The sequence below is a fragment of the Parambassis ranga genome, chromosome 20 (assembly GCF_900634625.1).
Source record: "Parambassis ranga chromosome 20, fParRan2.1, whole genome shotgun sequence".
Lineage (NCBI taxonomy): Eukaryota > Metazoa > Chordata > Actinopteri > Ambassidae > Parambassis > Parambassis ranga.
The window spans coordinates 16,037,401-16,064,530 of NC_041040.1; the positions used below are offsets into that span (position 1 = coordinate 16,037,401).

General features: G+C 43.1%; 3 protein-coding genes across 6 annotated transcripts; 1 reads left to right on the plus strand and 2 right to left on the minus strand.

Annotated features, from left to right (window-relative positions):
- pdss1 (prenyl (decaprenyl) diphosphate synthase, subunit 1) lies at positions 1-4,001 on the minus strand. Its single transcript, XM_028433544.1, has 11 exons — positions 3,762-4,001; positions 2,729-2,796; positions 2,508-2,640; positions 2,286-2,416; positions 2,014-2,155; positions 1,821-1,932; positions 1,629-1,738; positions 1,444-1,524; positions 1,118-1,231; positions 953-1,033; positions 1-755 (listed from the first exon to the last, which is right to left on the minus strand). Exons 1-11 carry the CDS (start codon positions 3,999-4,001, stop codon positions 615-617), a joined length of 1,353 nt encoding a protein of 450 aa, XP_028289345.1. The 3' UTR covers positions 1-614.
- On the plus strand, positions 3,952-8,403 carry LOC114453128 (protein adenylyltransferase SelO, mitochondrial-like). Of its 4 annotated transcripts, none has more exons than XM_028432802.1 (20): positions 3,952-4,067; positions 4,625-4,955; positions 5,025-5,143; positions 5,225-5,353; positions 5,461-5,525; positions 5,615-5,671; positions 5,920-6,018; positions 6,099-6,166; positions 6,268-6,355; positions 6,426-6,495; positions 6,582-6,654; positions 6,732-6,815; positions 6,887-7,016; positions 7,096-7,140; positions 7,234-7,318; positions 7,407-7,499; positions 7,737-7,813; positions 7,893-7,936; positions 8,005-8,084; positions 8,163-8,403. In XM_028432802.1, exons 2-20 carry the CDS (start codon positions 4,721-4,723, stop codon positions 8,283-8,285), a joined length of 1,764 nt encoding a protein of 587 aa, XP_028288603.1. In that variant the 5' UTR covers positions 3,952-4,067; positions 4,625-4,720; the 3' UTR covers positions 8,286-8,403. The 4 variants fall into 4 exon arrangements, with proteins under 4 accessions (XP_028288603.1, XP_028288606.1, XP_028288605.1 ...); XM_028432805.1 differs by having other exon boundaries at positions 5,028-5,143; XM_028432804.1 differs by having other exon boundaries at positions 4,642-4,955.
- On the minus strand, positions 8,386-26,691 carry apbb1ip (amyloid beta (A4) precursor protein-binding, family B, member 1 interacting protein). The gene is made up of 14 exons (XM_028432801.1): positions 26,304-26,691; positions 22,653-22,712; positions 21,385-21,481; positions 20,101-20,375; positions 18,393-18,470; positions 16,942-17,101; positions 13,522-13,643; positions 12,187-12,261; positions 11,948-12,091; positions 11,586-11,696; positions 10,144-10,242; positions 9,933-10,056; positions 9,769-9,824; positions 8,386-9,635 (listed from the first exon to the last, which is right to left on the minus strand). Exons 2-14 carry the CDS (start codon positions 22,710-22,712, stop codon positions 8,952-8,954), a joined length of 2,085 nt encoding a protein of 694 aa, XP_028288602.1. The 5' UTR covers positions 26,304-26,691; the 3' UTR covers positions 8,386-8,951.
- Positions 26,692-27,130: the final 439 nt, after the last annotated feature.

Consider the following 27,130-nt stretch of genomic DNA (forward strand, 5'->3'; position numbering starts at 1 on the left):
TTTAAATAATAAAAAAATGAACAGTTGGTTTATTGAGCACACACACAGTCATTGTAGGTGTTAAGGCCTTGGTTGTTACAGGGCACTTTGTATTACAGAAGTAACCTCATAACATTTCGGAGTCAAGAAAAGACACGTGACGATGATGTTTGGCCTTTCAGGTGTGGACGGATACCAACAAGCACACCGACGACAATGACGCACTTCCGTTTGGAATTACAGAAATCCTGCAGCACCGACCACGGCTCAGAGCTAGCATGTAACGAGCTGTTCGGTCACAGCTGGCTAGAGTGAGGACGTGGGCAGGTGCTACAGTTACAGTACTGTCTTGTAGTGAAAGGGTTTGGGGTGCAGATTAGAATTTGTTTTCAGATTATCACTGTGATTGCACAATGGTTTGTAGTTATATGTTCTAGCAGGATTAAACCATTCACTTTGATTTTTGGTTGTGGGGGAGAGACAGCCATGAAACGACCAGCTCAGAGCAGCAGGGCTCTTTCAAACCTCCTGTCACTGCTCTCGCCGCTTCAGGTCGACCCCTGGCCTGGACAGACACATGGTTGAGGGTGAGTTTCCACAGATAGCTGCCTGAGAAGAAGCCCGGCCGAGGAGGTTCACTTGTCTCTGGTGAGCACCATCTCAGTGAGCCTGATCAGGGCGTCTCTCTCCGGGGACGCCCTGAGCATGCTGATCTGTCTGATCGCCTCCTGGCAGTAGCGCTGGGCCAGGAAGCTGGTCTGCTGCACACCGTCACTCTAAAACAAGAACAGTGGTTGATGATCTGTGCCAGCAAGGATCGGCAATTCTGACACTCCAACCTCAGATTTAACCCCGACATGATGCCTTAATGTCTACAGAAAGACCTGAAGATTCCCAGAAGCTTCTGATTCAAATCTGAGTAAAGCTTGTGTAACATTTCGTAACTTCCTGAACTTTGTTGACACCATCTTACCTTAAGAACGTACTGCCAGGCTTGATCTACATCTCCTTTAGTGCTGAAACGTCTCATTATCATGGCATGAAGCTCCGGAAACTGAAAACAGGAAGAGGAAGGTAACTGACAGTGAGATACACTCTGTGTGTGCTTTTTCTATGAAACCTTGATGGGGCGGCTCACCTGTTGACAGGCAAACAGGACTGGTCCAGTGGCCAAACCCAGTTTCAGGTCAGCGGCAGTGGGCTTGCCCAGCTGATTACATCCTGAGGTGAAGTCCAAAATGTCATCTACAAGCTGCAAGACAGAAAGCAGAACCTTTAATTCCCTACCTTTAACTCAATGACAGACAATAAAACATAGGACACTGTATGAAAGGAGGATTATAGCAGCAGTTATCAAATCATAACTGACGTGGATCCAACTCATTATTGCTCCTTTAGGCTCCATAATGAAACATTCTTTAGCTACCTGTTACATGCAGCACATGGCTTCTGCTCAAACATTACCTGGAAGGCGATGCCGACATTTCTTCCATACTGGTAGGCTATTTCCTGAACTTCAGGATCGGAGTTTACTAGAATAGATACCTTAAAGAAAAGAGAAGCCAACAGTCAACAAAAAAACAATGAGCACAGGAGATGAGTCTTTTCTTCATCTCGGTGCTATTTGTGTGGCAAGAGAACGTACATACTGCTTTACAACTGTTTGCGATGAGGCTCGCCGTCTTCTTGAAGGTTTTCTCGAGGTAGTGTTTGAAGCGCTCGTTCTCGTTCTCTTTGGAACCCAGCTGCATGAATTCACCTGGAAGGACAACACCGTGTGTTAATGGGTCCTTTTTGCTAGAAAATGCACTGATAGTGGGAAAAACACGTGCTCACCGTACCTCGCACCAGGTCCTCTATGACCTGGGATAACACTTTCACCACGGTGATGTTACCGATGCGAGCCAACGCCATCGATGCAGCTGAGAGGATAAAATCTCCGGCCAGGATGGCCTGACGGAGAGGAGACAGGAGAGGATCAACATACAGGAGGAACAAAGGAGGACCTGAGGTCAGGAGAGAGGGAGGCCTTACTTTTTTTTCACCCCACACTTCATTAATCGTCCTCTTCCCTCGTCTCTTGTCTGATCCGTCGATGACATCATCGTGCACCAGGCTGGCAGTGTGAATCATTTCAGTGATCATAGCTATGGCCCTCTGCCCGGGCAGCAAATCTCTGCAGGACACAAACAAGACAACAGATTGCAGGAAGTGGGATGAAATAAAACCCCAGATTATATTTCAGATAATAATTTTGATTTATGATATGGTGTGGTGCCTGTCACGGTTCACATGTCTTAGTTTACCCGGCTCTGTTGCTGTGGATGTTGAGGGCGCGGGCCATCAGGACAACGATCATTGGTCGGATAGCTTTGCCTTTGCCATCAAAGTAGTAGTCACATAGAAACTTCAGCTCATCTTTGGACACAAACAGCTCCTGTGAAGTGTCACAAACAGACCAAAATAACTTCCGAGGCTCTTGGCAGATTAGACGAGCTTTAGATTCCAGCGTCGTATTGAAGATTTACCTTTTTGATGTCATCATATAAACTGGTTAAGTCTTTCTGGGCTAATGTGAAGGGGTCCTTCAGCTTCACGTCACTGTGAGTTGTTCTGCAACAGCACGGCTGAACTGTGGGATACAGGAACCGTGACGTGTGTCTGGAGAGAGAAGGAATTTACATCTTAACATCTTCAACATCCTAAGATGAAGATATAACCGTAAATATGATGACATGTCACAGCTCACCTGATCAGAGACAAAGTAAAGTTTGGAGTCTTTGAGTGTGTCTGTGCAGCCGATGCAGGATGATGCCTCTGAAAGTAAAGACATGAAAAACAGAAATGAGGTTTGTTCATTAAGGAAATCCACAACACGAGCAATAGTGAACACTGGGTCTAACTTCATGAAATCAGTTAGCCCACATTCTGGTCAATATCTGAGGAAAATGACCTGTGTGGCACCGCATACGTTTAAAAAACAAGATTATTCTCAAAACAGAGCTACATTAAAGTCTACAGTACTTAATGTACTAGTATGTATGAGCAGCCACAGGTTATAACAGTTAGCATAGGCAGGTAACGTGTGCTAACCATAATGTAGTATTAGACAGAATGGATTCTGGCACAAAATTAAACTGATCTTAATCTGAATTTAAAAAAGGGCATCAACTAAAATGACACAGAGGGCTCCCCCAGGGCTCCATTTTGGGTCATAGACATTCACACACATAACTGGCTATCATAGGCTTTAATTCCAGGGAGCTGTGACATTAAGACTGCACTAATATAAATACAAAAACATACATCCTGATTTGAGACTGATGTAGAAGTTCATCTTTTCTAACAGTGTTTCTAAATTAAGTCCAGCACATCTGAGTCAATGTTGAATGAATGAGCTGAAAAAACGGATCTAAAACACTGGCAGGCTGACTGCACCGGTCACACTCAGGTGGACAGCTGCTTGAGTTAAAGACAGCTTAGAGGAAGTGATCAGTAATGTCAGCAGCAGGTCTTGACCTTTATGCGGACTCAGAGAAAACCAACACACCCTGCACCAAGTCACCGCAGGACAGGTTCGTTTGAAAGATGTGAAGAAGAAAACAAAACAGCGCATCAACTGTCAGGGTTCAGTCCACAGCACGTCACAAACACCGCAGCGACAGATAGACCAGTGGAGGACCTACACCTCCCATCGCTGGTGCCGGCTGACAGCTCGACTGTGTGGATGACCTTCCTGGGTTTGACAGCACTCCCCGCCCGGCTTGTCGCCGCAAACTCACCTCGTTTAGCGGCCCGGAGCACCCGGACTTCCGGCCCAGGGTGGACGCGAAGGAGGACACAGACCTGCCGTTAAGATACCACGAGGTTTCAAACCAACTCACGGTTGTACAGTTTGTACTCCACCTCCTGCACTGCCTCCACCACGGGCCCGCCATGTTCCCCAGCAGCGTGCATTGGGACAGGTTATATTTCACCGGAAACGGAAAACAGCAACCCGGCGTCGAATGATGACGTTTCATAACGCGGAAGTGCAGCAGGAATACACTTCTCAGAGGCATGAGTGATTTTATTTTAAAACAGAGCAGGTATAGGTATTGTAAATAAACTCTTTAAACTAAAAAGTGGTTATTACCAATGTGTCTTCAAGACATTTACGAGTATTTAGGACGCAGCTAGCAGCTGAAAAGCTAGCAGCGAAGCTAGCAACTAGGATTTGTAAACAGCTTTTAGAAGCTTAAACCCTAAACAATATCATTTTGTATTTATTATTTAATACCTCACAGTACAGTTCTCCAAAGCCAAAGCAGTTTGTTGTCTGTCATATTTAAATACTTTACTGAAATTAAAAAGTCCAAAAGTTCTGTGATCATTTGTAGCAGTTAAACAGTTTAAATGCAATATTGAGCCTTTTTTTAGTTATAATACTTCATGGCTACTATTTCAGATTTACAGCACAATTAAACGTGCATGCATTAAAAATAACAAATATAGTTCAAATTATCTGCAGTGTTACTGCATTAGTTATTAAATAATAATAATAAACATTACTATATAAACTGCCAGATGTGTTTGAGTCCTTCTCGGTCATGTTGTTGTGTTTTCCCCCATTTTTAAAGCTAACATATCTTTCACTTTTAATCAGACTTCTTCTTCCACCAGCACTGTGAGGCTGTTTGTCTTCTTATGATGACCAGCTGGAAGCCACAGTTTACTCCTCAGCGATTTGTGATCTCTGGAAATGTGGCGCGCCTGCAGTGCTCTACTCTTTGCTGTGACAGCAGCATGGAGCTTCACACCTGTGTACGTCCTGGAGTTCTGTCACGGGACCGACTCTGCTGACTGTCATGACAACACAGCAGCAAACAGCCAGCCATCCTCACGCTTCACTCCAATCAAGTCCAGGTGGAACATGAGCGACTCAAACCTCCTTCAGAGTCTGGACCGGTTCAGAGTCTCCTGCGGGAAGATATTAGGTAAAAAGAGCTTTTCGTATATAAAGGTCACCACAGAGAGAACAGCAGTAATGACACATTGTTCTGCAGAAGCATTCCCAGTCGATGAGGTTGATGGCAGCTTTGTTCGCACTGTGAAGAACTGTGTGTTTTCCAAATCCACTCCAACACCACTGAGGGGACCATTAAGAGTGGCCGCAGTTTCTAAGGTGAGTCTGTCATAGTGTTTTCAGCATCATGAGCAGCACCATGAAATACATGACAAATGACATCTGTCATTGTCTCAACAGGACATCATTGAGGAGATCTTAGATTTACATGTAGCTGTCACGCAATCAGAGGATTTCCTGCATTGTGCAAGTGGCAGCAGACTGTTACCGGGGTCTGTACCACTTGCTCACAGATATGGGGGACACCAGGTGAATAATACATTTTAAAAATAAACATGTTGAGATTTTCTGCGAGGCTACAAAGAAATTTAGTCACAAATAAGTTTTTATTTTTCCCTCATCTTCCTCTTTAATAGTTTGGATACTGGGCAGGTCAGCTAGGTGACGGCCGAGCACATTTTCTTGGTCAGTATTCCAACAGGTGAGAGAGTTATATTTATAACTTTATATAAGCTGCATTTCTAGTTCAAGCGTTTGCATATTTTCCTTATAAATGGTGCTCGTTCATAGGAAGGGGGAAACATGGGAACTGCAGCTTAAAGGCTCTGGAAAAACTCCATATTCAAGGTATATTTCTTTTCATTTTTTCACTATACTCTGCCAAACCCTGCATTTGTATTTTCCTAGTATCCAACTTTGGAACGGTTTACACAAAACAGATCAACACTGCATGTCTGGAAGTCTGTTTCAGTTTTAGGGAGTAAAACATGAACTCACATGTGTCCATGTGTCTTATATTAATTGTTAATGGAGAGCAGAGCTGCGAAATTGTGTCTCTATATTATTAAACACTCTGTCTTTGCCTCTTTCTGCAGGTCTGGAGATGGTCGGGCTGTAATCCGCTCTTCTGTCAGGGAGTTCCTGTGCAGCGAGGCCATGCATTTCCTGGGTGTCCCCACCAGCAGGGCTGCCAGGTGAGACTAACAAGCTGTGAATGTGAAAGATTTTTCCTTTACTGAGTTTCTTTTATTGACCCGATGACTCTTTGTTTCAGTCTGATTGTGAGCGAGGAGCCGGTGTTGAGGGATCAGTTCTACAATGGAAATGTGAAAACAGAGAGGGGTACGATGAATTCATATGAACAATTTTTGTTTCTGTTTTTTTTTTTTTTTTAATTTAAAACCGTGTGAGCGTATTTTTTTAAATATTTTTTTGTCCCACAGGAGCTGTTGTTCTGCGTTTGGCCCAGTCTTGGTTTCGAATTGGATCATTAGAGATTTTGGCTGAAAGTGGAGAGATAGATCTTCTGAGGTGTGAGCATGATGTCAGGTTTTGTTGGTGCGACTCTGTGACATGATCTGATTGTTATGTTACTCTTTAGAAAGCTGCTGAACTTTGTGATCAAAGAGCACTTCTCTTTTATAAGTTTGGATGACACAGAAAAATACTTGGTGAGTCAAATCTACATTTATTTGTTGAAAATATTTTTCATAATAATAATAATAATAACTTACTGTGGCTTTCTTTGTGTCTGTAGGTGTTTTATTCCACAGTCGTAAATGAAACGGCTCATCTGATGGCTCAGTGGATGTCTGTGGGTTTTGCGCACGGTGAGAACGTGTTCCTGTTTTATCGCACAGTCTACCTCGTCTTTCTGCTGACACCTGCTGTTGTGTTATCACCACAGGCGTCTGCAACACCGACAACTTCAGTCTTCTTTCCATCACCATTGACTACGGACCGTTCGGCTTCATGGAGTCCTATAACCCCAGTGTGTACGATGCTGTGTTTTTCTGAATTATGTAGATGTCTGTTTCTTACAAAAGTTTGTGGATGTTGCAGATTTTGTCCCCAACACATCTGATGACGAGGGGAGATACAGAATTGGAGGGCAGCCTAATGTGGGCCTGTTTAACCTGGAGAAGCTGCTGGTGGCTCTGAGTCCTGTGCTCACACTGGAACAGCAGAAACAGTAGGATCTACATGACATCTGGATGTCATCATTTGGAAGAAAAGTGATAAATATTTGTGTAATGTTTATCATTTTTCAGGGCTAAAGTGATATTAAAAGGATATGTCAATGTTTACCAGATGAGGTGAGCTCCATGTGTAAACCTGTTTCCTGTGCTACTTCCAAGCCATGATTGTAATAGAAACTCATTTTAATGTTTTGTTTGTTTATATTACAGGTTTCACCAGATATTTAAAGCAAAACTGGATCTTCTTGGTGAAGAGGAGGTGACAGACGGTTACCTCATTGCCTCCCTGCTCAAAGCAAGTCATTTAGCAATATGGTTACCGTGCACTTTGATATAACTGTAGTTTGTATTTTTGAATAATCTGTGTCGGTGTGTTGTCCCAGATGATGGAGGATACACAGTCAGACTTCACCATGACCTTCAGGCAACTCAGTGAGGTTTCAGCCCAGCAGCTTCACAGCATGAACTTCACACAGGTACAGAGCTGAGGCAGCAACGTGTCTAAATATTAGGTTGTAAAGTTGTTGAAAGGCATACAATCTTTGCTTTTTGTCACAGGTGTATAAAGTCTATCAAAAACTAATTTCCACCAATCATAACAACACACACTCTCTCTCTCTCTCTCTCTCTCTCTCTCGCTCTGCACACAGTGTATCTTTTCAGAGAAGCTGGAGATGCCCTCTCACATTGTGTTTGTCTGTCCTACATTTCAGATGTGGGCTCTTGATGACCTCTCATATCACACGCACTTTTCTGATTGGCTCAACATGTATCTGCGCCGCCTCAGCAGGTAAGCAATGGAATTCAAAAATCAAATAAAAAACATATTCCTAATCTGATATTACTAATTGTTTTCTTGTTCTGTTCAGACGTCAGAATGGCAGTGACTTGGATCGTCAGCACAGGATGAAACGTAAGCCATTAAATCTGTAAATGAATGACTAAACATTTCTTCATCTGAATGCATTAAATATCTTCCAGATGTAAATCCCAGATACGTGCTGAGGAACTGGATGGCAGAGTCTGCTATAAGAAAAGCTGAGATGAACGATTTCTCTGAGGTTTGTGTCATGTAAACAACTTTTGAACCAGACAAAGTCAGGAGAAGTTTTCTTTGTAATCTGTTCATCTGTCACTAGGTGGAGCTGCTGCACCACATCCTGTCCTCCCCCTTTGTTACACAAGAGACTGCAGAAGAGGCGGGCTATGCAGCAAGACCCCCTCTGTGGGCTGAGAGGTTAAAGGTCAGCTGTTCCTCCTGAGTGACATGGCTGTATTTTGTCACTGAAACTGTCATTTGGAATTCAGAAACAGACGTTTAGAGGAATCACACTGATCAATGATGAAACAGAATCCAGTGTGGATGTTGCTTTCAGCTCAGTTTATGTGATATATCATGTGTTTTTATACAGCTAGTAGCGGCAGGTTATACTCTGTTTACAGTAATTACAGCCCTCCATAAAACATAGCATATATACAATTCAATAAAAATGTCTCTTTGTAATATGATGGCAGGGTTTTAATATCATAACAAATATTTCAAATACAGTGCTGCTGAATACCCAGTACCCCCTTTAGAGAGTTTTTGAAAACAGTTTTGGTTACATGTCTAAAATGTTCTAAAACATTTGCAATGATAAGCTTGTGCGTGACTGTAAACTTTTACTGTAAATAATTCAGCAGGAACCAGGATTATCAGGATTATTGAGATTATTTTACAAAAAATAAAATCATCCCTGCAGCACTCTGGTGATCATTACGGTTATCTGCAGACTGTGCAGAACTGTTCTTAAGATGCTTTAAGTAACCTCTTTTAATTGTAAAATTAAGTTGTAAAATATTAGAAGTATCTCAGAAGCAGTTCAGAAGATAAACAAGGTAGATGTTGCTTTTCCATGGAAAGCAGCTTGAAGTGCGGTCGCTGTATTTTATGTCCCTGATGCTAGCACTGCAGGAGGATGATCCCCACGCTTCTTCTGCATGGCTAGCATCAGTTCTGACATGAAGTCTCCACCACCTCCTCCACCACTTCCTTGCATCGATGGTGTAGTTCTCTTTGGAGGAGCGGGAGGCAGCTTCTTCAGTGACCCAGCAGGCCGCAGGCCTACTCGTGGGATGGCAGTAGAAGGAGCAGCAGCAGCAGGTGGAGGCGGAGGTGGTGGTGGTGGCGGTGGTGCTCCTCCTCCTGTGAAAACTGCTTGAGGTGGAGGTGGCGGAGGGGGTAAAAATTCTGGATCTGGCGGCGGAGGAGGCAGGGACTGGTCCATGCCTCCAAAACCACCCGGTCGAGGTGGTGGTGGAAGAGAATTTAATGGTGGAGGAGGTGGGAAAGAACCAAAGCCGGAGGCGGGAGGAGGCGGAGGTAGGAAGTCAGGCGGAGCCTCTGAGTTGTCGATGGGTGGAGGCGGTGGAGGAGGCGGGAGATTGTCCATCGCGGTTGGAGGTGGAGGAAAGTTAGCTGGCATTTGTCGTTTCGGTGGAGCAGGTTTTGCGGAACCTTTGGCAGCCTGAGGAGGAGGAGGAGGTGGAGGTGGAGGGAGGCCTGGTTCTGGAGGTGGTGGTGGGAGGATGTTGGCTGCTAGTGGTGGTGGAGGCGGCAAGTCTCCAAAGTCCTGACAAGACAACGTGAAAGGATTTATAGAAAGTGGAAAGACAGTTTGCAGTGAAAAATGGTGTTGATGGCATGATGGGAAATGTAGTTGTAGTTGGTAGATTTTTATGCAACTCAAGACATTTAACAGTTACCTGAGGTGCAGGTCCTGGTTTTGGAAAGATCCCATTGGCCTGGCTTGATGATTTGGCTAAAAGAGAAGAAGAGAAACCCTTGAGTGAACTTCCTGTTCAAAGAGAAGGTCTTCACCGTCACATCCTCCTGCATGTGTCACATCACTCAGTAACATCACGCTAACCTTTGATGGTGGGTGAGGGCGTCGACGAGTTGGAACTGGAAGAAGTGCTGCGGTTCGCCCAAGCTGAGCTCGTAGCGGCCTTCTGCTCTGCTGTCTTAAAGTTTTCATGCAGTGCCACGCCATACTGCAAATACAAGAGGGCATGCAACAGAGCGGGATGTTTTCAGAGAAGGTTATATATTTATTTTGATGTGAAAAAGCAGAATTTTACCTTTGCAATGCGTATTCCGGTCACCCAGAGGTTCAGGGTCCAGGCGTCATCACAGCACAGGTACTTTATGTACTGAGACTCTTTCTGAATCTGAGGATGCTGCACAGACAAATCGGCATTGTAGTGGTGAGATCAGTGAAGTGTGCTGTGACATTTAATCATAATTTATCACTAATCTCACTAAATCTGGTAAATCTGGCGTTTGTCCGTAAAGATAGTGAACCAAAGATCTGACTCTTTTCAGGCGATTGCTGCACAGAAAAATCGAAAGAAATAATATTTGATTTTAGTAAATTATGAAAATTAATTATGAAATTAGTCCATTGTGAAATCGGTGTGTGTTTAAACCACAATGTTTCAAGTCTGAGTCTGTGCTACTTCAATAATCAGCAATATTCACCGTCACCACCAGGGGGCGGAGTGTGTCTGGATCCAGAGAGATATATTAGTGAGGGGTGATTGTGTCAGTATCTGTGTCTGCAAACATGGAAACAACATGTGTGTCCCCAGACGGTCCCTGTAATCCTGTGAATCCTGACACTGAAGATGAAGATGATGTCCTTTTGTTTTATTTTATGCTAAAACATGTTGAATGTCTGACCACAACAGTACGTGCTGTACACTGCAGACAGCTCCGGTGATCCTGCAGTCAGTCAATCCCCTGAGGAGAAGTCTTCAACATGATATGAGGTATGTGGTTTTACATAATGGGGATGGCATTAGCGCTCTGCATATTTAACAGTGAGGCTAAAGTGCTTCATAAACACCACCGATCTGTCGGAACACACCCTAATTTAACACTTTAACACAGCGCTGTAAACTGCTACAAGAAGCTGTGTGTTTCACTGATAACAACAAGGACCAGAGATGAAGGACCTGTGAAACCCGGCCAGCCTTCTAAAGCATGGCCCCTGGCAGGTCATTTCAAGCTGCACCTCATTCCCCTCAGCTCCGGCCTTGAGGATTGTGTCTCTCACTTGAAGTTAAATCAGTTTCTTTGCTTCTCTAAGCGCTTTTTTTCTCTGCTCCTCAACATCTGAGACTCTCTGCTGATTCCAGTGTTTCCCAGACCAGATAGAGGAAAAGAAAGAAACTTTCACATATCACACGACTTCACCACTTTAATTCTTGTTTTTGTCCCATCAGCACTTCTCAGCCTCACATGTGTAACATTTAAATTAAAGTGCGCTCAACACTTTAGGCTAAATTTGGTGTAATGTCTCCTTTCACTTCTTCAAACTACAGTATTTATTGCATCTTAAAATTCCAGTCAAGCAAACAGCAGTCATCAGTTCTTCATTGCTATCACACAATGCATCGCAAATTGTAACACCTAGCAGCCATTTTTAGCTTCTTCAAAGCAGAAGTTGAACTTTCTGCATTTATCAGTTTGACAGTGAGAGGAGTGTGTGTCTCTTGAAGGAGTCAGATTGATAACTCACCTTCAGGACGAAGCAGAAGTCAGTCGGGGCCTTGTATTTGCTCTTGTAGTCTTTGCTGTAGTAGACGTTCACGTTGTCAAACTGGACGAAGCAGACGAGGTCACGGGAGGACTGGAAAGAAAGAAAGAAAAGACGTTTAGGGCTTAATGTACAAGTGGTATGTTCGGGAGCTGCCAAGAGATCCAAGATATATTTTAAGTACTGTAGGTGTCCAACAGGGAGTAAAAGCTCTGTTTATATTCAGCGGTCCATGAAACAAGCGGGGAGCTTTGGTTAGCGTAGCAACAAAGCTAACTCAGCTTAATGGATTCCAGATTAGAGCATCACTATGTGTGTTCATCATGTCTACTTTGACCCCTGACCTTTGTCTTCCCTTTGGGCACATAATAAATCCCAGAGGCCCTCAGCTGAAAGAGCCGCTGCTTCCAGGACTTCTTGCCGTCTTCTTTGAGGTGCAGTATCCCCTCCAGATCAGGCACAATGATGGAAGTCCCGCAGAAGTTCTCCTGCAGAGGAGAAACGGAGATTAAGAGGGTCAGAGTTCATGTTCGGAAAACAAATGAAAAAAGCGTACCGTGCCTCTGCACATATGTGTGTTTACCTGTATTAATAATCCTTTGTCTTTGTCTTTTATGTCTTTCAGAGCTTTCTTATCCTTCTTCCACAGATAAAAGTTCTGCAGGAACAAAAGAAAAAGAATGAGAAACGATGTCAGCCATCTTTCATTTTTAAAGCTTCAGAGAGGTCAGTGTCGGGCTGTAGCAAATTAAAATCATTTATTCTCCAGTACTGCAGCTGTTAGTTTTATGTTGCTATGTAACAGCTTAACAATGGCAGCTTGTAGCATTTAGCTTCATCAGGTATGAAATGTCTGCGTCCACAGAATGGCTGAGACCGTCCAGGCTGTTTGATTTAAAGCTACATAGGAGACGCTCTGTAGCCTAACCTTAGCTGCTTTAGCTTAGTTCTTGTTCAAACAATAGCTAAGCTAAGCTAACCTAGCTTGGAACTGAGAGAGAGAAGCCTCATCATGCCGCTTTGGTCATATACCAACCATAATATGAACCTTGGACTGTTATACAGCTCTGTCCTTGCTGTTGATTGCCGTCATTCGTCGACTGTAATCCTGCTTGTCTGTCACCATGGACACCAGAGAAATTTACCCACAAACCATGTGTGAACTCATTCAACCCCGGTTTGAACATGTCTGATGTTCATTTTTATGCAAAGGTCTCACACTATCGGCTTAATGTTCTTCAAGAATCTTTTATCTTCAAAGAAGACACAAGTCATATCATGCATCAGAAACTTCCCATCAGTCCTTTAAACTTTTGCCTCCATGTGACTGGAACAGTCCACATCATAGCCTGGACCTGCAGTATGTTTCCACTGTGGGACAAAGCCCAGAGGGACATTTTATTTGGTAGCTCATGTCAGAAGTTAAAACAGTAAATTAACAGGGACGTACTGTATAAAACAGATCTGAAGGACATGATGGAGCGTTTTTAAAAATGAGAACGTCTCACTGGGTTTTCCAACAGGTCATTTGTCTCTGCCAACAGACCGAATCCATTAAATACTCTCGGATTATAAAGGGTCCCATTATTATCAACAAACATGCCAAGATCTCACTGTCTTTGGCCTGGAGCTGTTTTGTCTGATGTATTGCAGCGAGGACGTAAAATGTAAGAGGTCATCCTGCGTGGAGGAAAGACGTCTCATAATTCAGACAACTCAGCAGTGAAAATAGCCAGATGGAGCTGAACTGAAACCGTGTGGAGAGAGATCTGCACAAAGCCAAGCCAAGAATAAGGAACGGGCGCATGCCAGACATTTGGAGATATCACACACACACACATCACCTCTGGTTACTGCAACTATATTCAGAGAGGTAAGAGTGTTGATTTACAAAGGTGCACACAGTGAGGGGACCGACCTGCGGGTTCTTGAAAACCTCGTTTTTTTCCTTTCGCTCCTGAAAGAGCACTTTGTTCTCGCTGTCCCTCATCCAGGTTGAGAGCAAATCCACAAGGTTCTCGTGGTCCTCAAACGCCCGCTCTGTCAAAGGATGGTCAAATTAGATGTAGATAACTTATGCGACATAGTAAACAGTCAAAACGTCCCAATATCTCCTGAAAGTCTACCTGTAATTTCTAATGGGACAACAAATTGGTCAGTTAAAGTCCCACACTCCATTACAGATCATGATGGAAGACTAAAAAAAGGCCTGAGTTGTGGAGTTCCAGGACCCAGGAACCCCCTGCATGGACACCCAGTTCTGTGCTAATGTCCCATGAACCTGTTGACTTCTTGTCATGGATCACTTTAGGAAACCAGAGGTGTGGTAGGTGTAAATAGTGCCCACAGTGTCACAGTGTGATACAGTAGCTGAATGTGTTCATTTGCAGTAAATCCAGCTGATCTTTCCTCCATATAAATCATTTGGAGCAGTCACTTTAGAAGATGAAACTGCATCCAGTTCATTTTCTCACGCTGACTCGGCATTATGTGGTTATTTAAACCAGAACATATCAGTAAAACACATGTGTGTGGACAGCAGTCACAATCAGCTGAGCTTTAAGTCAAATGGGTGAAAATTAAAGCCTCCTTATTTACTGGTAGGGCTTTAAATAACAATAAACCTCCAAACACATTAAAACCACTTCCCCCCCTCCTCCCCCTCCTCTCTGCCACCCACACTCAGCAGATCTCCATCACACACTGGGCATTCGACTGTAGTTTAGCCTCCAATTACAGGTTGAACAGGCGAGGCAGAGGTAGGCATTAAATAAATTGCAGCCAGGGTTCCAGACTATGGTTTGAATCTTACAGTCATTAAATGGATGGTGTGACTTTGCTGCTGCTGCTGCTGGAGTGAGTTATTAGGAGTTAAAAAAAATGCGTTAACCACATGGTGCCTTTCAGTGGCATGCATGGTGAGCACATGGGAGGATCTGCTCGAGTGGATCTGATGGTGTTGCTGTTGTTTTCCTTGATAAGGATTAAAGGGTTAACTAAAAGGTTCGGAATACACTTTTTGGGTGGGGATCATGAGTCGACTCACATGATTTCCACCGTGGAGCTGTCATGTAATGACACAAGCAGCCATCCACACCCTGGTGTGCGTGAGTCACGACCCACGGAGAGGATGACATGCTATAAATATCAACCTGTGTGTCAGACAGCTCTTTCAACATGACCTGTCGTTTCATTTAAGTGTTGACTAAAGGGAGACGGACGTCCTTATTTGTTTGTAGTGCATCTTTACATGTGGTACAAATCTTTACCATCACATGGACAATCAAGGAGGTCACATTTGAACTAATTATAAACTTAATGTACCAACTTAAAGTCTTAACGTTTTTTTTAATATAATAGTTCTTGCACTGTTTGTTCATATCTCTATGTCTGTTCATCGTTTCACAAGGAAAGCTGTTCCTAAATTGGGGGGGGGGGGGGACTTAATCAGCTGACCATTCAGAGCAAAGGTGGCTCACTGTTTTCACAGAAAGTAAGTAAACATGTGGAAACAAACGGTTCTCTGTTGTCATGGCAGCTTTCTTGTTGTTAGCATTTCTTTCCTGTCCTTATTAATAAGTGGTTCCAGGTCCTTATGTTGGAAATATGAGTATTGACATAATCTTTGTCAAGAACTTTTGAAGTATGAGCTGACGAAAACTTATAATCATAAAGACTTTGTGATATTATAATAACTAGCCAGTAGCCACTCACTCTTCTTTCTCATAGCTGCAGCTCTTTAACCGGACGTCTTTGCCAGACTTCCTTCTTCTTCTACCTCAGACCGTTCCTGTCAGGGGTCATCACAGCGAACCGCCTGTTTCCATCTAAATCCATCCTCGGCATCCTCTTCTCTTACATCAGCTACCTTCATGTCCTCTTTTAGCACGTCCATATATCTCCTCTATGGTCTTCCTCTTGACCGCTCTCATTTCCAACATCCTTCTACCAGTATAACTACTACTCTGCACATGTCCAAACCTCAATCTGGCCTCTCTGGCTTAGTCCCTCTGTTGTGCTCTTCCAGATCTTGTCCATCCTCGTCATCTTTATCTTCATCCCTGCTGCCTCCAGCTCTGCCTTGTCTTCTCCTCACTGCTACAGTCTCTAAACCATACTGCATAGCTGCTCTTACAACTTGCACACTTTTCCTCATGTATAATTTGTGATAATGAGAGCTGAAAATAGTTCAACATATTTTCTACGTACACACTAAAACGACACAGTTTTGATGATTGACGACACAGTAAGTAAATCTTCTCCTAAAAGAATACTGTACAAAAAAACAATTCCCAGGTAATCCATTAATTGTGTGCGTCACAGCTGCATATAAAATTACTGAAGGATTTCAAAGCAAAATAAAACTGACCCTGAGACTTATTGCTGTGAAGCGTTAATGGCTTTACCACCAGAATTTCATTAAAACCGCTTCAGGCTGGAGTAAAACGAGTCGCCGTGCATGATCTATATAAGATTGATTTGTTAAAAATATGAATTATTAAGGTTATAACAGTCTGATAAAGTTGTTAGAAGACAGATGGTAACGAGCAGCCGGAGAATCTGATGGTGGTAAATACAGCACGGACAGCTCGGGTGCAGGATTGAGATCATGAGGCTTCTATTTCCTCCTGACAGGGGGAGGATGACTGACAGTGACCGATACAGCAAATTAAACCCACCTGTCTATGCTACGTGTGTGTGTGTGTGTGTGTGTGTAAAGAAGAGAGAGAGAGAGAGCAGGAGGAAGGGGGAGATGGATGGGAGTAAGATCAGTGTTTCAGTGTGAGTTCGCTGCAGTGTGGCTGCCACCGTGCCAATAAAAACACAGTCCATCATCTGGACCGGGATGAAATATCCCAGCCTGAACACTGTGTGTGTGTGTGTTTAGTTGACAATAAAAACACACTGAAGGCTTATGTTGTTAAAGCAGTAATCTGTCACCGCTGCCTTCTTCTGGTTCTGTTGATATATTTGCTGCTCCGCCGTGGTTGCGTCTGCACTACATTACCCAGAAATCACTTGTCAATGAGAGTATGACATCTTATTCTCCCTCATTCTCTACTCATTCTAGTGACCAGCTTTCTTGATTTATTGATTGATTGATTTAAGTGCTGCCTAGAAAATCCACCAGGTGTTTAAAACAGCACATACCTCCACATGTGGAGCCTCTGCGCTGCAGTAATAACTGCTGACTGTAGGCTGAAGGCTGACAGATTCATCTGACAGCAGCAGCAGCCTCTCCCATGTTACACATCACCATTTCCAATAAATTACGACCATCAGACCCTTGGTGCTCCAGTCCCTCTGCAGATATCTGCTGATGATGGCCGGCACTCACCAAGCTGCAGCTCAGGGTTGGTCTCACACAGGCTCCAGTCCACGTTGCAGTCACAGTGAGTCTTCTCGAACATGTTGTCTAGAACCTCCCGGACATTTTGCCTCTCGTCAACCATCAGCGTCTTGGAGCTGCCGTCATTCATCATTACCTTCACCACCAACTGTGACACACATGTAAAATGATTTGAAACATAACTTTTATAACCCGACATTCTGAGAAAAACAGCTAGCTGCCACTTAGCTTAGCTTTGATTTACTGAGCCCTGAACTCAGCGTTTACTCATAAAGCTTATTTTTGCACTAAATGAAGAAAATATGAAATGTAAATAAAAGAGATTTAGATACACCAGCTGGCATTTTCTCATCAAACTCTCAAAGGTCAAAGGTTTCCAGCATGCTGTAGACAGCAGCAGGTGTTAGCTTTGAAAAGCTTTACTATGAAACAGAGCATAAATGTTCATAAAACTTTACAATAAAGATGATGATGATGTCAATAAATGACATTTAGACAGAACCAGGTAGCTAACTCCTCTTAGCATCCTGTCTTTATTCTAATGCTAGCTGTCCTCTGGCATTGAAGCACATGCAGCTTCATTGCAGGCTGCATACACTGAACACATGTTAGCTTTACTTCTGTTTTAGTGATTTCTTCTCCTCATCCAGATAGTTTGGCTCTGAGCACTGCTTCGCTCTCGAATTTCCTCAAACCTCCCAAATTTCCCAGAGGGACCTTCCCAAAGGGATTAATAAAGTATATTCTATTCTATTCTATTCTATTCTATATGGCTTCACCCTGTCTCTCATCTGGAAACAAATCCAGCCGAGGTGTTTCACAGTACAGCCACAGTCTCTTTCCTTTTGTCATAAGGGTTCCAGAGATGTTATCACATAGAGTGTTAGATCACATATCACACTGTCTCAACCTTCACTAGAAAACTATCTGGTTTTAACACATGCTTAAAAGAAACAGCACTGAATATCACATTATTTTGCTCCTCTGTGCTTTAATGTGCATAAAGTGTCTTTAAAAAGAATCCACGGTGAAACCAGAAAGTGTGTATCTGAGAGCTGACGATATGACCACAGAGAGTGCTGCTGAAACCACCGATGACACACCTCGCAGGAGGCAGATGTTCCTGTGAAACTGGCCAGTGGTCGGAACTTCCTCATACACATTTATATACAAGCTCCTTTTTTATGTTTTGTAAAATCGCAGATACTTCTGATGTTAGATCTGTGCTCCTGTGTCCACATATATCAGGCAGAGAGGAAACACGCTGGATGAGAGCAGCCATCCGTTACTGTGATTGATGGCTTGTCCGTAAGAAAAGAGCTGCCGCGCCGTGTTTGAAGATAAAGCTTTTACAGCAACATCCAGGTAGCCGTAACTCTTCTAAGAGTCTTTAGTGCTGCCGGTGGATGTCAGCTCACAGAACAGTGCAGCTGTCTTACCTTCTTCACTTTAGCTTCCTTAAGCTTCTCCAGAGCCAGTTTGATTTTGTCTGCCTTCATCTGCGCCTCCATCTCCTCCTAAACAATAATAATACACACATGAATTACATGATATATATTATTCTTTTTGATGTCAAATGCTAAACTAAATAAAACTAAATAAAAACATATAGATAAATGAGAAACAAATGATCAAAGGTCTAACGAGTCAATTTAAACGTGAAACATCCAAATTTTCGTAACTGCAGTTTTTTTAACGGCCACTTGGTGGCTCCAAATTGATTCGAACAGACCTCAGAAATAAAACAGAAATCTTGTCTCTAACTATCTAATTACAAGATGGTACATTTGTAATTCCAAATGCCATGTATGATGGCTATACCTAATAATTTAATTTAATCTGAGGTGTCACCCAGTTGAACTTCACCCCAATCATACTGGAGAGAGTCAATCCAGCTAGAGGATTTAATCAGGATAGCCTTTAAGCTGGATACGTTCAGACCTAGTTTCAAATCTGGCTATCACACACGTGTGTCCAAACTCAATCTAGCTTAATCCGGTTTGTTTGCTGTCCTCCAAACCACTAGGTGGTGCCTCATAATATACAGAGTTCGTTCAGGCCGCAGTAGGACCTCGTGTGAGAAAATAAACTTGGGGCAAAGCTGTCGTAGTTCGACGGTTGTTTACATATGGCTTTTGTACGTGACACGGACACTGTAAGCGTGAACCAGAAGTATCACGCTAGCTGCATTTGCGTTCAGACCTGAGCCACATTTGAGCTAATCCAGCTAGATCCACCTCCGAGAGGTGGATTGAAATCAAGCTGGATCCAGATACAGCCCGAATCCCGCTCTAGCCAGATTGATTTCCCCAGTGTGAACGCGGCCTTTGCATCCATCAACCCACTGACTACACTTCACCATCTGTTTCTGTGGTTGTAGCACTTCAGTGTTCAGATGGGCTGATCTCTTCCTGTAGGTGGAGAGACGTCATGTCATCCCACCTATTCCCTACCAATTTCAATTAGCAGGGATTAGCTACTATTTTCTTTAGATTAGTCAGGTGTAATATTCCTTTAGCTGTAATGAGTTTGTACGCCTAACAATGACGCATTCACTGCCCCGGCACAGCTGGTGTATTTACCTCAGAGGGATGAGGTAACAAACTCTGCTAAAGCAATAAGCTCCCGTCTACCCCCACCCCCTCCCCTCCTCCCCTCACATCACTGCCACATTTCCCCCCACTCCCCTTACTCAAACCTCTGCCATTGATCCTGTTGCACCCCCCCCATCCTCTCAGCCGTGTGTTTTTGATCTGTTCCAGACAGACCCCGGCCTGTTTCACCTCTGTAACTGTAACAGACGCCTCCATTCAGCACGGCTGTGATCTCACTGTCCGGCCGTTATAAAGAGCAATACCACTCCACACACACCAAAAAGAAGGACATGTAGGAAATGCATATGCTGAGAAACGGGGATGTTTTCGTTGTAATACTGTCGCGTCACGCACGGCTTAGAAATCGCTCAAGACACGCCACCAATAAAAGACGGACTGTGACATTATTGCTTCTGATGCACAGAAATCCAAGTCTCTCCCCCTGAAAACAAAATATTTATTAGTCTGGATCAAAACTCCTGACTCGCGTCTCACATTTTGAAACAGAGAGGTCAAAAGGTGACTTGTATGATATGTATATGAGGTGACTCACTGTTGTAGGCTTTACAGACTGAGGAGGCGGGGGTGGTAAGGATGAGGAGGCCAGGGTGCTGCTGCTGCCTGCAGGTGATGCTGATGGTGGTGAGGTGATGGAGGAGGCAGGATGGATGCTCAGGTTTTTGGGTGCTGGCAGGTTCGCCGGGGGCAGTGATGGCACTTTCAGCTCTTCTATCTCTGCTGCGAGCTTCTCCTCCGTCGCGTTGAGGTCGGCCATCAGATCAGCCATGAGCGCATCCAAGTCATTGTCCTCCAGCTCACCGAGGGACTCTGGAACATTTCCATAAGAAATAACTCAGGTGTGTGTTTGTAACATGACCTGATGTTTACTATACTTTTAAATATGTCAGTAACTTCCTGTTGCAACATGACTCACTTTTTTCTGTGAACATTTAAAACTTTCCCTTTTTTAGACAAGTTCCTGTTTTGTAATTTTATTCAGCAGCTAAACGAAATTATGAAAGTTTTTTCATTTTCATTGCTAGTAAATCTTCCCTTTATTCTAGGAAGTGTTGACAGCTTGCAACACAGAGAAATAGTCAATAATATCTAAAGAGTAAAAACTAAATATATATAAATGATATATAAATAAAGGATATTAATAATTATATTGTTTGCTAACACCTGAGCTGCACCTCGTATTGGGTTGTTCTCTTTGAAGGCTGTCCCATTTAGCAGCATTGTTGTAGCATCCTATTCTGTGGTGCTAACAATCCAACCAAGAGAATATAGCAGTTATGTTAGCATAATTTTAGCTGCCAACAGTTAACATCTCAGTCTTTGAATAGACATTGTGGAATATGTTTTCATCTTTTCGGTGTATCCTGGTGATACTGATGCTCTGTGGTTACTCGCTGAGCGTTAGCATTAGCATGAGCGTGATAATGATGCACTTGAGATTAGCTTTGAGTTCATGTTAGGCTGAATGTATAATTTAAGGTAATGGAACCATTTCTTCATTAATAGGGTTAATAGAGAACAGACCAAAAGAGGAACTTAAAGTGTTAATAACAACAGAAGCCTTGCTCTACCTTGCTCTACGATTATTTCTGCACTTTACTGCAAACGGTGAGTAATTAGGCCCTAATCTGTGACATCACGTCCTGAGCAGGGGCCACATACAGACTGAATCAGCTCTTTCACCTTTTTTTATGTCAGCTCTCCAATGACGCTCATTTTCTCCCAGCCTTGCACAACTGTGAGTGTTGTAATAAGTCAACTGTGTGTGTGCTGTGTTTCTACACCACACTCATGACACAAACAAAACATTAAGAGTCACCGTTCAGGTCGCTGAAGCCGATGGAGAAGTTGACTTCCTTGTCTGCACTGGGCAGAGCTGGCAGAGACTTAGGAGGGGCCACTTCCTGTTCGAGGCTCTGCAGGGGGAGAAGAACGAACATGTCTATGAGTGCTACATGATTTCAAATGACTGCTGGCCTGGAAAACAACATCAGAGTGATCAGCAGGGTTTTTGTTGTTTTTAAGTGAAATCACATGAGTTTGCCATTTGACCTCGTCTCTGAAAAAGAGAGAGTAATTTATGGATGTTAGATGACCACAGAGAGCGCTCCTCCCCGCTGCGTCTGTCGTGGAGCGTCCCAGTGATGGATGGCAGCTTTTACTGACTTTGTCATCTGCTGCTAAAGAAGAAAAGACTATTTTAAGATATTAGCATTAACCATGGGCTGACTGGGAGAAAAAAATGTGTTGTTGGTTTTATACTGCATGAAATCTGCCCTTTTTACTGTGAAAACATCTTCCTATAATGGTACCCAGCCTGTACCAGTTGTTACAGTTTGGCCTTTATTTACAGTATTAAATGTAACTGGTACAAGTTTATGTTGTGATCTTATCTATAAGTGCTGTACAGATGGACATTTTAGGCAATCTATGGGGGTTAACCATAGGGGGTGTTGACGCCAAGCAGCAACCTTTGGGACTTGAAGCCCATGTGGAAGTGTCAGAACTTGTAGTTCATGCTGCAACCACTGGGGGCTGGCTCCAGAAGCGAGTCATTTCCCATGTTAAAATGGCCAACGTCACAGCAGAAATAAACATGTTTGTGGTGGACTGTGATGCTGCCAACATGGCGGCGGTCGGAGAGTCCCGGAACCTCCCACCAAGCCTCAAAAAGGCTCTTTAGAAACAAACAGGTGTCGTCACGGAAGCTCTGTCCATAGTTTTTACTGTCAATGCTTGATGCTAATTTTTGTGGCCAGCCCCCCTAGACGCCACAGGGGGGGATCTTCAGGTTTTCTGCATGGGCTTCATTTCTCCTGGTTTGATGTAAATCTTTCTTCACAGTGTGAACACAAACCTCTGACAATTTTTTTTGTGCCTGTGCAGACTTGCCCATGAGGGCTTTTTCTGTGCAAAAGCACACGCTGCAAACACACACACCACAAAACCAAGATAAGAAATCCGTCGCTGCCCACTTCTGTACAAAATTTTAAATCATTGACAAACCTCATCGGTGTGATCTATGGCTACATATATTTGTTTACCCTATTCCTTTTCGTAGTTGCCATGGAGACGGTGTGAACTCACCTGTGTGAGGAGATCCATCTCCCCCAGCAGGTCGCTGAACATGGCGTCTATGTCGACCATCTGTAAAAACAAGACAGTGGAGAGTCACACACACTGCATGCGTATCAATGACCTGCACTGAGCAAAGAACCTTCATTGATTGGATCTGTCATGGAGAAAACACATGCATTATTTTTGCAGTGTTGAGACGGAGCGCTGCAGCAGTACTTTGTTATAATACGTTCCCTGAAGCTACGCTATCTTGCAAAACATCTCAGACTGCAGGAGGAAAAGAACGTAGGCTACGCATAGCTCCAGGCTGTCAGTGTTTGCCTGAACGTGTGGTGTCTTGTTGCACATGCTGCAGTATCATTTCATTTCTGAATTTTTACTTTACAATCACAGCAAGACTGATCTGAAAAACTCAACAACACTGAAATGCTTTAAATGGATCCACTGAAACACGCTGAGCCAGGAGGAAACTGAAACCATTGACAGCACAGAGTATGCAAGCTTGCATGATGAACTAAGCCATAAATTGCTGACCAGGTCTCAGAACTGACTCATAGAGTGTTGCAGATTTATACATTTGAACCTGACGTGGATGCATGGAGTGAAATGTCTTCATCGTCCATGGTAGTTCTTTAGTCTAGCCTGAACTGAAGTGAAAACACCTCCTTTGAGATGTGCTTTTATTCAAAGCCTCCGTCTCTCAGAGGAAATGTTATGCTGGGTTTAGAATGTGCAGTCAAAGCAGAGTCCCTGTTTACTTTTCTTACAGTGGAACATGAGTGGTAGCAGGCACGAACAGGCTCTTTCACCGGGCTGCACCGTGACATAAAAAGTGAATTGCTACATCTGAGTCAGTAGATGATCTAAATGATCCGTACCAGTGTGTAGACTCAAATTCAGTCAAAAAATGACTGATTTTTCTCATGAAATATGTAATTATTTATCTACATAACATATTGAATGTATGGTTCAAAGACAAGTAAACTAGTCTCCAGTATTCCAGTCCATATGCTAGGCTATGCTAATCACCCTCTAACCTGAGGCATCAGGTGGTTTGTGATGCATAATCAGCACATTGAAGATTTTACATGCATTTATTGAAACAGCCACAAGTCCTGGCCTCCTGCTTTGAGCATGAAGCTAACAACCTGTTAGCTAACATGTTAATATAAGTATGTTAGCATTTAGCTGAATGCTCCTCTAGCTTTACTCTAGCTTTATTTGTATTTTTTTGCTGCTTTGTACGCAAACTAGATATGCCCAATAATATGTTAATGTGTGCATGTTAGCATTTAGCTGAACACAATACTGTCATGTGCTAATATGGTTGTACAAATAATTAAAAAGTGGGACATAAATAAAAAAAAAGCTGCACCGGCTAACCCAGATATTATGTTGAAATGTTATCTTTAGATAAAAAAAATAGCTTAGTCTACGTGACGCTTGCTGCGGCTAGAGTTATGTAACAGTTCTTTGTTGTCACACACACCTCATGTTGGCCTAGCTTGTAGCTCCACCCAGCTTCCACCTCATCCAATCAGATTCTCTCCTTAAATGTTTGAGTAACTAATTCTGCCCCCCCCCCCCTTCTCTGCTGCTATGGCACATTAGATATAAAAATATTATCTTTCAGACAGTGTAGCTCACTGCAAGTAATTAACTTTTAAATCCAACAAGAAAACAGTCTGCAGGAATTTAATTAAGGCAAGAGTTCATACAGGATCAATACTGTTTCAACATCTAACAGCTGGTGTGTGAACGGCTCATAAGAAGCTGCATGTTCTGACTCCATGGATCAGACATATACACTGATGGTGTTTCCTATGATGCTGATGGAATGTCTTTGAGAGTCAAGCTATCGTTTCCACGCCACCTGCATGTGTGTGTGATCCTTTCTAACTGCTGTCGAAACGCGTGCCACTCCTCCGCCCTGCACTTACCCAGAAAGGAAGGAGGAAGTGGTGAAGGCTAAACTTCCTGCCCTGTTGCAATCTGAAGTGTTGACACAAACAGCGGCCTGCAAATTCATCGGCACTGCATTCTCCTACATTCTCACTATGTCACCCTTTAAAGGTGTGAAAACCCCAGCTGACGTGTGATATTTATCAGCACAGAAATACATTTAATAAATATAAGAATAACAGACATTGTATTATTAAATTGTTTCGCTTGCAAATCTAGAGAGAAGTAAGAAAAGACATCTGCTGATGATGGGAAAAGACACATTTTACAGACACTTCCTCATAAGACGAGCTTTAGAATAGAGTCACATCTTAAATAAATGGCAAAATTAGGAAGTCTTCTTTGACTGTAACTAACCCAGCAACCATTTCCAAGGACGGCTTCTCCAATGTCATGTGATTAGTGCTGCTAGCATGCAGAGACCAAACAACCAGCTAATATGCTAACATTTTGTTTGTTTAAAAAAAACAGGTGATAAAAGCCCAGGCTAGCATACATACCCAAAAAGATGCTAAAAGGCTAACGAAAGCTACAACAGCAGGGGTCAAATGAAGGTGGATGCTGATGAATACAAATAGAAACAAGATTTTGACTGATCCAAATAGTAACTGAAAACAGAATTAAAGAGGAAAATCACTGGTCTAATGAATGACACCTTATGCTAAGCTAGGCTAACATAATTTTGGCTTTAGCTATAAAATTTAATATAGAGCATCCCCAATGTTTTCTTTAAAGATTAGAGGCCGTTGACGTCAATGTGTTCACACAGAAGATGTGTGTGTCAGTGGTGACAGAGGAGCTTCCAGCGTGACTAACACTGAAGCATGTTACTGCTGGATGAAGATCACTTCATTTCCTTTCAATAAGTGCATTTAAAGTTCATACATGTGAAAACACAGACAGTGAGGGACTTCTGCTTTCCTTAAGAATTTGTTCCGGCCCTGTGAATGATCTCAGATACATGTTCGGGCCTCTTTGTGAGTCCACATGTGTGTACTTTAGGGTGAGAAAATGGAAAGCAGACATCAGCTCTGGAAGCACAAGCATGTTTACCGTGACATGAAGGAACTCCCTCTCTTACTCGGATCACATGTCTGTGCTGGAGTTTTAAACAGATGTGTTTACAGAACTGGCTGTACTCTAGGCAAATTAAGAGCTCAACAGCAGACACACAACCCTGAGGGGGGGCCATTAGAAGAACATGGACACGCAACAATACACAAGCTCTATATCTCATTTAGACAAGTCTCCTTGAACACTGTCGTGTTTTCAGCTAACAGGCTTTTATTCTGAAAGGACAGCTTTTTTTTTTTTTTTAAACTGTTTTCCAGTCCTCACCAGTGACAAACCGACAGCTCTAAGGGGTTAACCCTGTCAGCTACATGCTGTTATTGAGTCACACTGCATGTCTGAAACAAGAGCAGGGTCCACCCAGTTCACAAGTACACAACACATATATGAACCAACACTGCTTTTTAAAAAAAAAAATCTAAATATAATGACAGTTTTTTGTTATGTTTGACAAAAAAATGTCAAATTTCACACTTCAGACAACTTTAGTCTTTTATCTTTTAAATCCATTTAATTATGATGAACCGGCTCTATCTAAATATAAAAAATACAACAACAAATATTCTCACTCTGCGCTTAAGGAAAAAACAAACTAGTGGTATGTTCACCACTTGAGATCAAACTCACCTTTTCAAATGTCTTAATCCTTTTTTCCAACAGTCAAGTTTCAAAATATCCACCGCATGGACGTCAACACCTCTTGTAAAATATTATTCTCTGATCGAGATAAAAAACCAAAGACGAGAAAGGAGCAGTAGTCGTCAGATGCTGCTGTGGACTGCATCTGGCTCTGTGTGACTGTTGGCTTCTTCCTGCTTAATGCGGAAGTTCAGGTCCAGACCTGTCACTGCATTCCAGCTGAGTGCTCGACACTTTCACAACAGTCTTGTCAGGGCAGACACAGGGCCACCCCCCTCCTCATCCTCATCCTCCTTAATCTGGACTACAAACCGCTCCAAAGCTCTATGCCAGGAGGAGAGGGGCTTGCTGATGATTGACAGCCACTCGGACAGATGATGGAGGGAGAGGAGGTCTCTGCTGGATTGAGAGAATCGGGCTGATTCAGCAGGAGGACTGTGACGTGTCTCGGTTAATAACTCACCTCGCTGTAACTGATTTACAGCAGGTCTTTAGACAGGAGTGGCAGATACCAGACTCCACACTTATATCCCCTTGCTGGTCAGAATTCTTCACCTGCGCTCACTTTGCATCATTTCTTTGAGTATGTTAAGAGGCCGGGTTGGTGCAAGGAGGTGGGTTATCTTCAGGAACTGAGGAGAGTCCAACTGTCGAGCTGTGAATAGCTGCTGGCTCTTATCTGACCGCGCAGATACTTTACAGTTAAAGCTGAATGAATGTCCAGCTCTGTGCTGAAGTATACTACTGTTTAAATACTGCTTCCTATAATACAAAGGTCAAAGGTCATTGACATGTGCACAGGGATGATAAGTGGT